Raw genomic sequence first — 16,656 nt, 5'->3', positions numbered from 1 at the left:
ACCTTAGGTATATTCCAATCATTGACATCAATGAAGGAATCCTCATCGTGGTATTCAACGTGTTCTTCGTTGACTACCTCCGGAATCTCAGGGATCCGAGTGGATCTAGAGCTTACTGATGAGTTAGATCTGAACAATCTTTTCATCGCTACAAGTTTAGGGTTACCTGGCTTAGACTTCTACTGTTCCGGTCTCTCTACCGCGAGACATCTCTCTACCACACTTCATCTCTGTTCTCCAACTAGGTCTCCTAGGTCATACGCCTGTGTCCTATCCGTGTGTCCTCCCGACTTACCTGGCCCTTCTCTCGGCTCTCAACTGCGCTGACGGCACGTTGACGGCAGTGTCCTTCCTATTCACCCTAGAATCTTAACAGAGAGTGGTGTAACAAACAAACTTGGAACAATATAAGAACAAGCTCAATAACCAGCCACTTGGGCGGATGCTCAGATTATAACAGGAACAAACTCAACAACACTTATGGCTCTGATACCAAAAGGGGGGCGGAAGCAGGGAGTGGGGGCTTAGTAGTAAGAAGTGGTGACAGTGGTGTGGACAGAGTGATGGTTGGCATATATATATATATATATATATATATATATATATATATATATACATAACCTCGTTGTTGTTATATAGATAACAGACTACACCAGTGGCCCATAATCATAAATATAATTAAAGAGTAATATTAAAAATTATATTTTTATTCCACAATATTGATGTGACAGTCAAACTAATCCTTGGATCAATAATTGTTTAAAAAATAAATAAAAAATCCAATTGTTTGTTGGAAATGCCAAGTCAGTGTCTAAAAATATGGTATATAACGCTTACTTTTTTGACGATTTTGTTTGACATGTTTGATAATTAAGCTTTTCAGGAAACAAAGAATTCGTAGCCATACATTTTTCACTCAAGTTTTTTGCTTTTTATATATATATAGGGAAAACTTCAATTTACCCCCATGAAGTTGTCACCAATTTGCAATTCTAACACCAATGTTTTAATTTTGTTAATTGCACCCCATTAAGTTTTAGAAATTTTCAATTCACCCCCTTCAGTCTAAATCAACCGTTTGACTTAACGAAATCAAACAAAAAGACAGAAATACCCTCATCAAAACGCAGCATTTTGTGAGGGTTTGTTTTTTTTCTTCCTTCTTCTTCTCAGCAAAACGCAGTGTTTTGCACTGAACAGTTTTTTTTTTTTTTTTTTTTTTTCAACAAAACGCAGCGTTTTGCTGAGAAGGAGACTCAGCAAAACACTGCGTTTAGCATTCCCTGTCTCCTTCAACAATCGGCCGACGCAAACCCTAGGCCGACGAAAACCCGTTAATCCTCACTTGGAAATAGCCCTCCATGGAGCGTTGAAGCTTGGAGAAGGTTCACAAAACGATGTCGTTTTGTAAGTCTTCTCCAAGCTTCAAAACGGCACCGTTTGTGTGTCGAGCCCTAAAACTCGTCGGGGAAGACGGCCTCAATGGTCTTCCAGACCTGGACGAAATTCCTTCGATACACGACCCACCTCGAAAATTTCTATCTGCGCTGGCATTCATCGCGCGATCCATCTCCGTCAAGGACGACCCGCTCGCCGCCAACCGATTGACGCCGTCTTCCCCGACAACCTGCTCCCTGATAGGGCCATGATGTTTTGAACGAAAACGGCACCGTTTTGTAGAGGGAAATTTTGGTTTTGGTGTTTCACAAAACAGTGTCGTTTTGTAGAGGGCATTCTGGTCAATTTTCATCCCTAACAGGCACGTGAACGGCACATGAGGCAAATTTCGTTAATTCAGACGGATGATTTGGACGGAATCCCTAAATTGAAATTTTTTGAAACTTAATGGGGTGCAATTAACAAAATTGAAACATTGGTATTAGAATTGCAAATTGGCGACAACTTCATGGGGGTAAATTGAAGTTTTCCCTATATATATATAAACAAACAACTTAAAACACACCGAAAAACTATTTTGACTTTTGTGTCATATTAAAAATACTCTTTTTTTAAAAAAAAAAACAAAAAACAAAAAAAAAAAGTACTTGCTAAATTGTTTGGAAAATGTTAGATTTACAACATCAACACAACAAGTGTACAACAACCTCTCACACGAGGGTGAGCTCCACACATTGGGACACACTCTCATGTGAGGGATTATGCATTTGTTATGTTGGTATAGTGTAAGAATCAAATCCCAAATTGTTTTGCCAAATGAACTAAAAACCTTTGTCAATGGGTTCAAAATAATATTTAGTTTAGCGGTTTCATATGGTTGTTTTGCGCATACGTGCATTGTGCGTACTTCGCTTTTGGGATTACTTTTATCCAGGTGGGAAAGGTTGTATTCGGCGGCACACCGAATTTGGTTCTGGATAAACTTATTCCAGAAGGTGATTAAAGGAGATTTCTCAATCAAATCGTTGATATAAATCATCTGAATTTGAATCAGTCCACTACTCCACTGAATATAAAATTATCGTAGATATAAATATAAAAAATTTCCTTGCAATTTAAGTTAATTGTCTTTTGACAAAATGTTTAGTTCTTATTTTCTATTCTCAAACACAAATTTATTAACAAATAACTTAAAATGTAAAATATTTTTTAAATTTAAAAAAAGTATAAACAAGATGCATTCTAATTCCTTCTTTTGTGAATGCACCGGAAAATATGATCCGGGACTGAAAGAGAGAATTTTTTTTTTCTTTTTTTTTTTTTAATCCGGGCCTAGCTACGATAGTGGCGTCCATTCCTAACCAGTTTCAAAAAGCTTTGTTCATATTGGATGGAGCATCCCCACTTAGCGATTGGTCTGCTAGTTAATGCAAATCCAAAAAAGTTATCACGGACGAGCCAAATGCAAGAAAACGTGCACGTTTGGTTATGGTCGAGCTTTTCAGGAATATGTCAATATATTTATTAAACAAAACACGAAAAACAAATTCAAAACATATTAACAAACATATCACGTTAACCTCATGACACAAATTAGTAAAAAAATAAATAAATACTAAGATAATAAATTTTTAATTTTACATTATGGAAGATTATAAAGATGCTAAGGAATATAATCCTTAAATTATGGAGTGATGATACAAAGGGAAGGAAAAAATATTCTTTTTAATTAAAAAATCAAATATAATTAAAAAAATATCCTTTAATGTCACATCAAAAAAACACTTACTGATTATATTTAATTTTTTTATTAAAAAAAGCCTGTCAGGGACGATTTCCCGTCCGAAACCGTACCCTGAAAATCATTTCCCTTGTGGTCCATTTCCATATAATAATACATCAAAAGTCATCAACTGAGCCAAGCGGTTATCTCTCCCATGGGAACTGAGGAAGGCTTTTCCTGTTCCCCCTTCCATAAATAAAACAGTCTCTCTAACTTCCTTATCTCTTCTCTCTCTCTCTGTGCATCACAAACACAATGCCTTCTCTAGGTACTTGCAAATTCTATACGCAGAAAAATCAAACATCATCCTTTACTTTTTACGTATGTATGATGAAATCCAACGGCTCCCATCTCATCTCTGATTCTGTTTTTTCTGTGCAGAGGAGGCGCAGGAGCACCTACTGGTGGTGGACGTAGAAGATTCCGGTCCGGACGAAGGCCAAGCGAAATTTCGGATACGTGATCTGACAAAGGAATCGGACGCGGGGGTTCCGATACTGAACGGGATCAACGTGGACATTCCCAAGGGCGTGATCGTAGGGATCATAGGCCCCAGCGGGAGTGGCAAATCGACGCTGTTGAGGGCACTGAACCGCCTGTGGGAGCCTCCTTTGGGTACCGTCTTTCTGGACGGCCATGATATTTGCGATCTCGATGTGCTCAGCCTTCGTCGCAAGGTGGGCATGCTCTTCCAGCTTCCCGCTCTCTTCGAAGGTACGGTGTCGTTTACTATCATTTTTTTTTTTCTTTTTAAATATGAACAAACATTTTTGTGGTCAACGGTGAAAGTACCAAAATTCTTTTTGCACCAAGTGGGTTCAAGTAATGTTAAATATTATCATTTTGCTTCTTTTTTTTTTTTTCTTTTTTTTTTTCCTTCAAAATTAATGTTATTTTTAAAATTATTATTAAATTAAAATTTAATAGTGATTTATGATAAATTAAATAGTAATTTTAAAAGTCACATCAATTTTAAAGACAAAAGAAGAACACAAATGTGATATACAATATTACTCTAGGTTCACATGGATGCCACTTGCTTGGTGATGGTGTATAATTAACAACAACTAGAAATTAATTTACTTTACCTAAAATAAAATAAAAAAAGAAAGAAATTAAAAATTACTTAACAACTTGCAGTGGGGACATGACAATTTAGTTTACTGTTAGTTTTTGTTTTTGGTCGTTGTATTTATAATAATAAATGCTATTTTTTTTTATAAAAAAAAAAAGAAAAAAAAAAAGAGTCTAATCTTAAAAATATAGGACCTTCATTTAACTACAGATCTAAAAAAGAGATAAATAAATAGCATGTCTCATTTATGATTCTCATTCTAGTTTGATTTATAGGGCAATACAATTTTTATTTGTATGTCTTACAAACTAATGTTGCAGAGTAAGTCGGTCATTAAAATGTGAACTATTGTGTGATAATTTACATGACACTTGTACTGTTTATAAATTGACATGATAGGTTCGTGACACTTATCATGTTAGCAACTAAAGCATGAATCATCACGCGAGAATCTATGTGATACTCATTTACACGACACGTGTAAATAGTAATTTGAGATTGTAAAATATTATAGTAAAAGTAATATATGAAACCAAAAACATTTATTTTTCCTGGCCTAATTCCTCTCCTCATCACCATCAAACTCCATTCCTCTTGAATTTCAATTATTCATATGCTAATGACTTTAATGTTGGCTAAAGTCTTGGTGGTATTTCTCTTTGTTTTCTACCATTATGGTTGGTAGAAAATCTTTTTTAACATAGCCTCCATTACTTACCTTTTCCATATGCATATATGCATTACGGTAGAGCATATTTAGCAGTAGTGGTTATTTTAGCTATTTAAAATATATAAATTTTTTTTTTTAATTTTAGCTACTAGTTTTTCAATGCAAATTCCAAAAGATTATCTATCTCACTCACTACTTTTTTTAAATATTATTTTTCAATGCATTTTTAATTGTGAAAGTAGAGAGAGAGGGAGAGAGAAGTGAGAGAAAGAGGGGAGAAAAAAGAATAAAAAATTAAAAGGTGCGATAGTGAATTTTCATATGAAAGTTTACACTAACAAAATAAATGGAGATGCTCTATTTTGAAGCAATTTCTGGAAGAATAAAGTAGCTCATAATAACTAACGAAGGATCTACCGAAGATGTTCTTAACATGAATTTTTATCTTTTCAGGCACAGTGGCAGACAACATACGATATGGACCACAATTGAAAGGGAAAAAGCTAAGTGATGACGAGGTTTACAAGTTGCTAAGGCTTGCAGACCTTGATCCCTCTTTTTTCAGTAAGACTGGTGGTGAGCTCTCTGTGGGACAAGCTCAAAGGGTTGCTCTGGCTAGGACCGTTGCTAATAAACCAGAGGTAACCCCACCTCTTAACCCATGATACGTATATATATATATATCTTCACATGTTTTTTGTAGTGGATCTGATAATGGGGTCTCTGTTGAAGGTTCTGCTGCTGGACGAGCCAACAAGTGCCTTGGACCCAATATCGACGGAGAACATAGAGGATGTGCTTGTGAATCTGAAGAAGAAACAGGGGATGACAATTATAATCGTCTCTCACAGCATCAAACAAATCCAGAGGATTGCTGATATTGTCTGTCTCCTTGTCAAAGGTGAAATTGTTGAAGTGTTGGAACCTCATAATCTCTCAGAAGCCAAGCATCCCATGGCACAAAGATTTCTTGAGCTCAGCTGAAAGTTCCGTATAAAACTTCATTGTTGGATATTTTTGTTTCTCCATCATAAATTTATATCTAAGGTTAAATGCCTTTGACTCCTGTAGTTCGATTTCAATTCTTATTGTACATGATATTTCGCTTATGGTTAAAAATAGGATGATCTCTCCATTTTGGATGGAAGATAAACAACCGCAGTAGGTAAAAGTAAAGTCTTTAAATCGGGATGAAAGGCATTTAACCTTTGAAAACAAAATACAGGCAATCATTTTTAGTAATAAGATACAAAGTGGTGGCACCATTTGTGAAAATTTCCCTTCAATGGAGCTTGGCTCATGAACGACTTCACCAAAGGACTCATTTGGAGGCCTATTCTACATCATTCCGATTTTTTTCTCAAAATTTTAAAAATGAAGAACAAAAACTCTGAAAAATTGATCTATTTGCATAACAAAATTCATCAAAACATATTTGCGAAGATTGATCTATTATGATAAAATAAAATTTATTTCGAGAATTCATGTTTAGGTGAAAATTGTTTTAATGATTTGTCTAAACGAAAATGGATTCGACTTCAATGCCGAAAAAGAAAAGAATATCACATCTTTTATTGAAAAATGAATGGTGAAGATTGAATGACAAAACTTTTAAGACATATAACATCGTCCTTTTAAAGAAACTCGCGGATTGTTTTAAACGGCACTATAGTTTTTTTTTTTTTTTCATAAGAATTCAAAACTCATCTAGTGTATATATATATATCCTTTTTTCCGTTCTCTTCCTCTTTAATTCTTTTTTTCTTTATTTTTCTAATAATCTTCCTCTCGAATTCAAATAAATCATTGGTCATTCTCTCGCACTTATTCAATCTCTTTTCCAGCTCACTTTTCAGAATCTACGCCCGCTCATTCGCCTTTGTGCTTAAAGATAAGAAGCAAGAGCTCATGCACAATTAGCATTTTTAGTAAACTAACAAAAATAGTTTTTTAGTTATTTTTGTGAGTCAAATCACTAAAAATTACTAAAAACCTTCTCCAATAGCCTCAATAGCCTCACCAAAATGGTGATTTTTATTTAGAGAATATTATTTCCTCACCAAAAGAATAAAAAGGAATAAAATTTCTCTCCCTTTTTTTTTTAATTTTTTTTTTTTTCACTCAAAGCGAAACGTTCATTTCTCTCTCTCTATTTTTAATTTTTTAGTTTTTATCCTATATATATAACTTTTTGTCCACGTATATATTTTTTAAGGGAAAAATTAATGAAATAGGAGTAAGGATTGTAAATTTACATTAAACTGAACTGTGATTACTCCCACCTTAAGTGGAGAGACTATCGACTCTATTGAATCGTTCTCTTCACTCATGGAATATGACATCCATTGTAGTGGTGGGGGTACATAACATGTGAGGACCAAAAAGGAAGAAAGTATATCATATAGTTCGACAACAATTTGTTCATTTTTATTTGGAAGTTTGCATTAAAGTATAGAACAATATCTGAAACATAACGTGTTTGTTACAATGTGGCATATGGTAATGTTCTTATCGAAGTTCATTTTAACACTACATTGGAACTAGTCGAGGCATATATACCCTTGGTGGCGGAGTTAGAAATTTACTGTAGTAGGGACCGATTAAAAATATGAAAAATGCAATTTAAATTTTTTTTTTTTTTTTTGAAAATGAATATTCATCAACTTTAACACTTGAAATTCCATAATTAGAGTTTTAAAACCATGTTATTCTGCTTCAACCCTTGGAGATTTAAGAGGATGCTATTTGAGATTTGAAGTTTCGTCAATAAAATCCAATGTATTACTTTGTGAAATGTCAACTTCTTTTCTTTTGAATCGATAGTTTCTAATTTCGACACAATTCATGAACTTAAATTATTAAATTAAATTACAACCCCATGAGAGGTAATCAGTGTTGATAAACAACAAATGAACAATCATAGAATAGAAACAAATATATGTATAAAAGTCTAAATGGAAATAATCATATAATAAATTAACCATTGGATCAATCCTTATTACAACAAATATATATATATATATATAAACACACACACACACACACACACTCAAGGGTTGGTTGAGACTGTTACATTATCATTGTGGAATAAAAATAGAGTAAGCATTACTTCCCAACTTTTTTCTCTTATACTTTTATCTCTTGAAATTTTCTAGAAACTAATTTTATATTTTCTTATAGGGTTAAATACCTTTAAGGTTCCTGAGTTTTGACAACTTTATTTTTTAGTCCCTGAGTTTCAATTCGCATCACAGATGATACATCAATTTTGGGAAATGACCAAATTAGTACCCCGGTTAACTTCTCCGTCCAAAAATTAACGGTCCGCCACGTGTCAACCTCAGAAGTTGACACGTGGCACTATATAAAAAAATAAAAAATAAAAAATCTTTAAAAATTAATTAAAAAATTTAAAAAAAAATTGAAAAAACTAAAAAAAAAAGGGGGGTGGCTCTTGGCCACCATGGGGGTGGCCGGCCACCCCCATTTTGGCCAGGGAGGTGGCCGGCCGGTCTGGGGTGGCCGAACCACCCATGGACAGAAAAAAAAAAAAAAAAAAAAAAAATTGGGTTTAGGGTTTTGCCCTTGGGGGTGGCCGAACCACCCCCGTGGCCCTTGGGGGTGGTTCGGCCACCCCAAGGGCAAAACCCTAAACCCAATTTTTTTTTTTTTTTTGTCCAGGGGGTGGCCGAACCACCACATGGGGGTGGTTCGGCCACCCCAAACCGGCCGGCCACCTCCCTGGCCAAAATGGGGGTGGCCGGCCACCCCCATGGTGGCCAAGGGGGTGGCTCAGCCACCCCCTTTTTTTTTTAGTTTTTTCAATTTTTTTTTTAAATTTTTTAATTAATTTTTAAAGATTTTTTATTTTTTTATATAGTGCCACGTGTCAACTTCTGAGGTTGACACGTGGCAGACCGTTAATTTTTGGACGGAGAAGTTAACCGAGGTACTAATTTGGTCATTTCCCAAAATTGATGTATCATTTGTGATGCGAATTGAAACTCAGGGATTAAAAAATAAAGTTGTCAAAACTCAGGGACCTTAAAGGTATTTAACCCTTTCTTATATTATTCTCTAAGTTGCAAATATTGCTTAATGCAACCAAAGCAATATAACTCACCATAAAAGAATGAGTAATGATAGACAGGGGACGGGTAGTCGTCCCCTATCCGGCACTTTTCAGAAGGAAAGTGTATTTTATTAAAAAATAAATAAATAATAAAAGAATGCACTTTTCACAAGGAAAGTGTCGGACAGGAGACGGGTAGCCGTCCCTTGTCTATCGTTACTCTAAAAAAAGATGGTTCACAAGCAACATTAACTTTCTTAAAAGTTCTTTTTTTTTTAAAAAAAAAAAAAAAAAAAAAAAAAAAAAAAAAAAAAAAAAAAATTGGCAAATATGTGCGGGGGCACTTCAGAATTTTCCCTTATAATTTTTTTTTTAAAGGGTTTGTAGGGGCCACAACCCTGTATGAAAAGACAATTAAGATAATAGTATGAAAGTAACTATAGGGAAAAGTTTGAATTCATCATTTAAAATTAAGCAAGATATATATATATATATATATATATATATATATTCCCAAAACTGCTCATTCCATTTTCCCCATCATTCATTTGAAGATGAGCAAGAGAAATCAGGTTTTGTGGTTTTATGTTCATTTTTTTTTAAGAAAAAAAAATATTGGTGGTTTAAAATTAAGATTTAGAGGTAATAGGATAAATGATAAAAATCTCGAGGATGACGAGATGAACTTTGATTAGATGGCTTGGCCGGAGAGGTTATTACAGAGGAAAAAGAAAAGTGGAAGGGAAATAGATCTGATAGGTTTGGAGAGACAGACACGTGAAAGCATGGCATGTATAACTCTAAAAAGCTATGCGGTAGTCACCTGAAATGACTGAGTGCAGATTTGTCTCGAGTTTCACCTACAGAAATCGCAGGCCTCACTAAGAAAATCGCGTGGGTACAGAGCTATTTCAAACCATCACAACACGTTAAGATGCTGACCAAGTCATGTGGGTCACTGGAGTCTGGAGAAGTAAGAACAGACCAAATTTCGGATACGTTGGGGTTATGTTTAGAGATGGGCAAAAGGGTGTTTTTAGTGTATGTACAAGAGAAAACGACAGAGAGAAGAAGAAGAAGGCTCAGTAGGCGAGAAAAAATCATTTCTCATGATGCAATGCTCTACGGTGAAAGAGAAATGATTTTTTTACACTCCCACCATCCCTACAACCGATTTTCTTTTTTAAAAAACGAAAAAAAAGAAAAAGAAAGAATCAAAGGGCATGTGTAAAAGAATCACTCTTCACAATGAAATATTGAAGAAAAATGATCCATGTACACCCCTTACTCACCTCTGCCCTACGTAACAATTTTTTGTTTTGAGCAGTGCTACGGAGAAGGAAAAATTCCGGATTTCATCCGGAATTTTGGCTGTACAGGGGCATTTTTGTAATTTTTTAAAATTACAAAAATGCCCCTGTACAGCCAAAATTCCGGATGAAATCCGGAATTTTTCCTTCTCCCCAGTATTACCCTTGTGGAAAGCAAATTACAACTAAATTGTGGTCATGTTGTAATTTCTTCAACCGAATTGGTTATCAATAAGCTCTGTGTCACTAAATGGCAACGAGTTTTACTTGAGCATTTCTTGAAACTGCGTTCGTATTGATTATATATTTTATGTATATGTACAGTAGGTCTTGCTTTATACAGTACTTTACCTTTTTTTTGTTATGCTTTTTTTATAGGTAGTTCGCTAAATAACTTTTGTATATAGCACTTTCATAAATAAATGGACTCTTCAAGCTCATGCTTGGACAATGAGGGTAAGTTGAATCTCTGTATACACATATTTCAAATGACGATGCTTTAATCTACCAAGAGGGCCCTAAAAAAATGGTTAGACTTCTCACTTTTGTTTGGGTTATAATTGTGCTTTGACCCGCCAAAATGTCTTTTTTTTTTTTATTATTATTATTTTTATCGTGGGTGCAACAATTGAAGAATCAAAGGAAATAATGACGTTTAGTTCGAATGAAGAGTTGAATAATAAGAAAGATAATGTTGTATTATTGCAGATGATCGATAGGGATGAAAAAGTTGAAGAACCTGAGCCGTCAATGACCTTTAGTTCATTAGAAAAAGTTTGCTCATATTATAGGTAGTTCGCTAATCAAGCTGGTTTTGGTATGCAAAGAAGAACCACGAAAAAAGAAAAAGAAAAGCTCTTAAACCAAGATACCTAATTCTTACATGTAGTCATGGAGGCTCAAAACGAACCAGGACAAGCAATGTTGCGAAGCCAACTCCAACAACTAATAGTACCGGGTGTCATGCTAGAATTTGTACGTTGTTATGTGATGATGAAACGTGGTTTTTGAATAAAGTTGAGCTTGAGCATAATCATTAACTAAGCTTGGGCAAAGCAAGATTTTTTAGATGCACTAAGATTACAAATGATGCTGTCAAAAGAAAGTTTAAGCTAAATGATAGAGCAGGAATACGTACCAATAAGAATTTTAAATCATTGGTTATTGAAATGGGGGGTTGAAAGTTTTTCCTTTGGAGAGAGATTGCCAAAATTTTATTAATAAGGCTAGAGAGCTTTGACTTGGTAAAGAAGGTGCTTCTATTATATGATGGACATGGATGATAATTGTAGGTTACAAAATGTTTTTTAGGCTGATACACGAAGTAGGGCAGTGTATGAATTCTTTCATGATGTTATTACGTTTGAAACAACATACTTGACTAATAAATACGACATGTCATTTATTCCTTTTGTAGGAGTAAATTACTATGGTCAGTCTATACTTTTGGGGGCATGACTAATATCAAATGAGGATTTGATTGGTTGTTTAATTCTTGGTTAGGGTGCATGAAGGGCCAAGCCCCAAGAGCAATTATAAAAGATCAGGACAGAGCTATGAAAAATGCAATCTCAATAGTTTTTCCTAAAACTCGACATAGATATTGTTCATTACACATTATGAGAAAGCTTCCTAAAAAGTTTGGAGCACATGCCAATTTCAATGGCATTAAGAGTGTCTTACATACTTGTTTGTATGCTTCTCAAACATGTGAAGAATTTGAGAAAAATTGAAAAATTCTAATTGAGAGTTATCATCTCCAGGATAATACATGGCTACATGGGTTATATAGTGAGAGGACTTTTTGGATGCCGGTATACATGAAAGATATATTTTAGGCAGGAATGAATACTGCGCAACGAAGTTAAAATATGAATGCATTTTTTTATGGTTACGTGCACTCACATAACTTTTAAGATGAGAATTATTACAAGACAACTTTCCCAAACTGTTCATGAACTTCTTTGAACTTTGCATTTGTATACACATCTTAAAAAAGAAAAGAAGCTTATACATAGGATCTTGCGATTAAAAGAATTGAAATCAGCATTAGGGGTGGGCATCGGCTCGGTAGGCGGTTAATTCGGTCAGTTAACTGACTTTTGTCGAAATGCAGTCGGTGAATTTGTTTCGGTTAAGCAGTCGGTTTAAGTCGGTTAAGCGGTTAATATGCAGTCGATTAAGTCGGTAAAGCGGTTAATAGGCGGTCGGTTAAGTCGGTAAAGCGGTTAATAGGTGGTTGGTTAAGTCGGTTAATATTCGGTTAACATGGGGTAATGAAACGACGACGTTTTGATTTTTTTAAAGGAAAAAAATAGGATTAAACGTTTCGTTTTTACTAAAACGACGTCGTTTCGTTTTATGTCGGTTCGAATAATCGGTTCGAAATCAAAGGCAGTTCGGTTCGGTTACCGCTTAAACGTCGGTTCGGTTCAGTTCGGTTATCGCTTAAAAGGCGGTTCGGTTCGGCTCGGCTCGGTTACCAAACCAACTTTCGGAATAAAATTTTATACCGACTACCGAACCGAAAATTAGTCGGTAGAGTCGGTAGGCGGTCGATGGTGGTTCGGTAAATGATCGGTAGGCGGTAGGCGGATAATTTACCCACCCCTAATCAGCATGTGTCTCAATGCATTGTCAAATTAATCAACAAATTCTTGCAATGTAGTTTGTGAGTGCAAATAACCATTAAAAAAAAAATGCATTCATACTTTCACTTCGCCGCATTGTATTCATTCCCGTCCAAAATGTATATTTCATGTATACCGACACCAAAAAGACCTCTCACTATATAACCCATGCAGCCATGCATTATCCTGAAGATGATAACTCTCAAGTAGAATTTTTCAATTTTTCTCAAATTCTTCACATGTTTGAAAATCATACAAACAAGTACGTAGGGCACTCTTAATGCCATTGAAATTAGCATGTGCTTCAAACTTTTCAGGAAGTTCTTTCATAATGTGTTACAGACAATATCTATGTCAAGTTTTCAGGGAAAACTAATGAGATTGAATTTTTCATAGCCATGTCTTGATCTTTTATAATTGCTCTTGGGGCTCGACCCTTCATGCACCCTAACCAAGAATTAAACAACTAAACAAATCCTCGTTTGATATTAGTTATGCCCCTAAAAGTAGACCATGGTGATTCACTCCTACAAAAAGAGTAAATGACATGTCGTATCTATTGATCAAGTACGTTTCAAACGTAATAACATCACGGAAGAATTCATACACTGCCCTACTTCGTATATCAGCCCAAAAAACATTCTACAACCTACAATCATCATCCATGTCCATCACATAATAGAAACCACAAATTCTACTTTTACATTCTACTGAAATAATCACAAAGTGCTAGAGCACCTTCTTTACCAAGCTAAAGCTCTCTTGCCTTGTTAATTAAATTTCGACAATCTCTCTCTCTAGAGGAAAGACTCTCACCCCCTTCTCATTTCAACAACCAATGATTAAATTCTTATTGGTATGTATTCCTACTTTATCATTTAGCTCAACCATGCTTTTGGCAGCATCATTTATAATCTTATTGCATCTAAAAAATCTTGATTTGCCTAGGATTAGTTGATGATTATGCTCAAACATAACTTTACTCAAAAATCGCATTTAATTATCACATAACATCGCACAAATCCTAGCACGACACCCCGTTCTATTAGTTGTTGGAGTTGGCTTCGCAACATTACTTGTGCTGGTTCGTTTTGAGCCTTCACGAATACATGTAAAGATTAAGTATCTTAAAAAAAAAAAAAGACCCAGCTTGCTATAATATGAGCAAACTTCTTCTAATTAACTAACGGTCATTGATGGCTTAGGTTCTTCAACTTTTTCATCTCCATCAATCATCTTTAATAATACAACATTGTCTTCCTTATCATTCAACTTTTTGTCCGAACTAAACGTCATTGTTTCCTTCTATTCTTCAATTGTTTCACCCACATCTATCCAAAAAATTTGTAGGCCATCTTGGTGGGTTAAAGCATCGTCATTTGGAATATGTGTATACAGAGATTCAACTTCACCCTTGTTATCTAAGCGTGAGCTTGAAGAGTCCATTTAAGAAAGTAATATATTCAAAAGTTATGTTGTATAACATTAAAAAGCATTTTTTTTAAAAATAAAATAAAGTAATGAAAGTATTATATAAAAGGAACAAAACTACATTTTATTTTCCTATACAAATACACTCCACAATAATTTCCCTTAATCATTCCATATTTTATTAAGGGTAAAATATAATTTAGCCCTATCAACTAACAACTATTTTTAATAAAACACCACGAATTGACAATTATCATGTTTTGGCCCTTCAAACTACTAATTTGTTGCAACTTAGCCCCATCCGTCATTCTTGACTGTTATGTTGGATTGATAATCAAATTTCATCAAAATGTTTAGAAAATACAATTATCTTGACCATTGAAAAACCAAAATTACCTTGTCTTTTTCTTCTAATTAATAAATAAAAATGTTAATTTTAGTTTTTCAATGGTCAAAATAAAGGCATTTTCGGAACATTTTAGTCAAATTTGATTTTCTATCCAACATAACGGCCAAGATTAACGGAAGTAACTAAACAATAACAGATTGACAGTTGTCAATTTGTGGTGCTTTATTAAAAATGACTATTAGTTTAGGGCGCTAAATAATATTTAACCATTTTATTAAAATGTTAGTTTTTTATGATACTTTTTTTTTTCCTTAAGCTCCATCCATCATCTTTAACAACAATTCTACTGTAGACATGTGCCATCTCTGTTGGTTGCTCGTGAAACCCCTTGATGGAGGCCATCGTACGGGCTAGATCTCCAAACGGGACACAGTAGTTGACAATCTGGAAAAAAAACTCATTCATTCGAGTCCATCCTAGAGAGATCGATGAGGGGGATGAGATCGGGTCTGGGTCGTGAACCAGGTTTGAGGTCAGAGAGCGTCTTGAGGAGGTGAACAAAGAAGTGGGGGATGGACGCTAGAGTCGACCTTCGGAGACGAGTGGCTTCATCATTTCGCGTCCAACTCCAATCTAGAATAGGTTAGAGGCCTCGAAAGAAGACATGATTTGCAACCCAAGGGTAGGATGTAAAGTAGTAGTGGGTTTAAAGAAAGCAGGGCTAAGATGGATCGTAAGTAAGTTCATAACTAAACAAAATCATGAGCTTCTTACTCCTAAAAGTACAAGTTTTCTTCATGGACAAAGTGCTAGGAGTGGTAACACGTGGCCAAAAAAATCTTATAAATACACTCAATGGGTCCGATGTACCTCCAAGGAAGATAATGTTGGGGTTGAGTAAAGAATTCGCTTGTGACCATAATGTTGGTTGTATTGCTAAAGATGTTCAAAATTATTAGGGTAATAGAAAAGGATTTCTTTTTGAATAGGGAGATACACATAAAATGTACAATTATTTTCTCTAGAGACAATTCCAAAATTTGGGTTTTGTTTATGCAATCCAAGTAGATGAAAATTGATGCATGGGCAATTGTTTTTGGACAGATGCTAGATCACGAGCTGCATACCAATATTTTGGAGATGTTACTTTTGATGCTACCTACATGGCAAATTGTTAAAAGATGTCTTTTGTTCCTTTTACTAGAGTTAACCTTCATCACCAATTTGTGATGTTTGGATGTGGTTTGCTCGAAAATGAAACGGCTGAATCTTATATATGATTGTTGAAAACATGGCTTGAAGCAATGTTTGGACGTGCTCCTTCTACAATTATCACAGATAATGACGAGGCAATAGGTAAGGCAATTGTAGAAGTATTGTCAAATATCACTCAAAGATAACGTGCATTCAAAGTTTTTTCATACTGATGGACAATCTAAGGGCAAATACTACCAAATACCACTCTTAGATTGTCCATCGGTATGAAAAAACCTTTAATGCACGTTATCTCTGAGTGGTATTTGGTAAGTACTTCTACAATTGCCTTATTCATAGCATTGTCATCATCTGTGATAATTGTAGAAGGAGTACGTCCAAGCATTGCTTCAAGCCACGTTTTCAACAATCATGTATAAGATTCAACCGTTTCATTTTCGAGCAAAGCACATCCAAACATCACAGATTAGTGATGATTGTTAACTCTAGTAAAATGAACAAGAGACATCTTATAATAATTTGTCATGTAGGTAACATCAAAAGTAATATCTCCAAAATATTGGTATGCAACTCGTGATCTAGCAGCTGCACAAAAGCAATTGCACATACATCCATTTCATCTACTTAGATTGCGTAAAGAAAACTCTGATTTTGGAATTCTCTCAAGAAAATAATTGTACATTTTTTGTGCATCTCCCTTTCCAAAAAGAAATACCCTTCTAT

The 16,656-nt window shown here is 34.9% G+C and overlaps 1 protein-coding gene across 1 annotated transcript; it reads left to right on the top strand.

The window, feature by feature from the left end:
* Positions 1-3,309: 3,309 nt before the first annotated feature.
* LOC133866484 (ABC transporter I family member 17-like) lies at positions 3,310-6,047 on the top strand. Its single transcript, XM_062303024.1, has 4 exons — positions 3,310-3,449; positions 3,563-3,895; positions 5,380-5,567; positions 5,659-6,047. Exons 1-4 carry the CDS (start codon positions 3,437-3,439, stop codon positions 5,908-5,910), a joined length of 786 nt encoding a protein of 261 aa, XP_062159008.1. The 5' UTR covers positions 3,310-3,436; the 3' UTR covers positions 5,911-6,047.
* The last annotated feature ends 10,609 nt before the right edge of the window (positions 6,048-16,656 follow it).

This window comes from Alnus glutinosa, chromosome 4 (genome assembly GCF_958979055.1).
Source record: "Alnus glutinosa chromosome 4, dhAlnGlut1.1, whole genome shotgun sequence".
Classification (NCBI taxonomy): Eukaryota; Viridiplantae; Streptophyta; class Magnoliopsida; order Fagales; family Betulaceae; genus Alnus; species Alnus glutinosa.
This window is presented reverse-complemented; position numbering and strand designations above follow the sequence as displayed.

Excerpts from the sequence above, each read along its gene's own strand:
- LOC133866484 (XM_062303024.1), top strand. Across the intron at positions 3,896-5,379 it reads GCTTCCCGCTCTCTTCGAAG|GCACAGTGGCAGACAACATA; the intron begins GTACGGTGTCGT and ends TTATCTTTTCAG. Across the intron at positions 5,568-5,658 it reads CCGTTGCTAATAAACCAGAG|GTTCTGCTGCTGGACGAGCC; the intron begins GTAACCCCACCT and ends TCTCTGTTGAAG.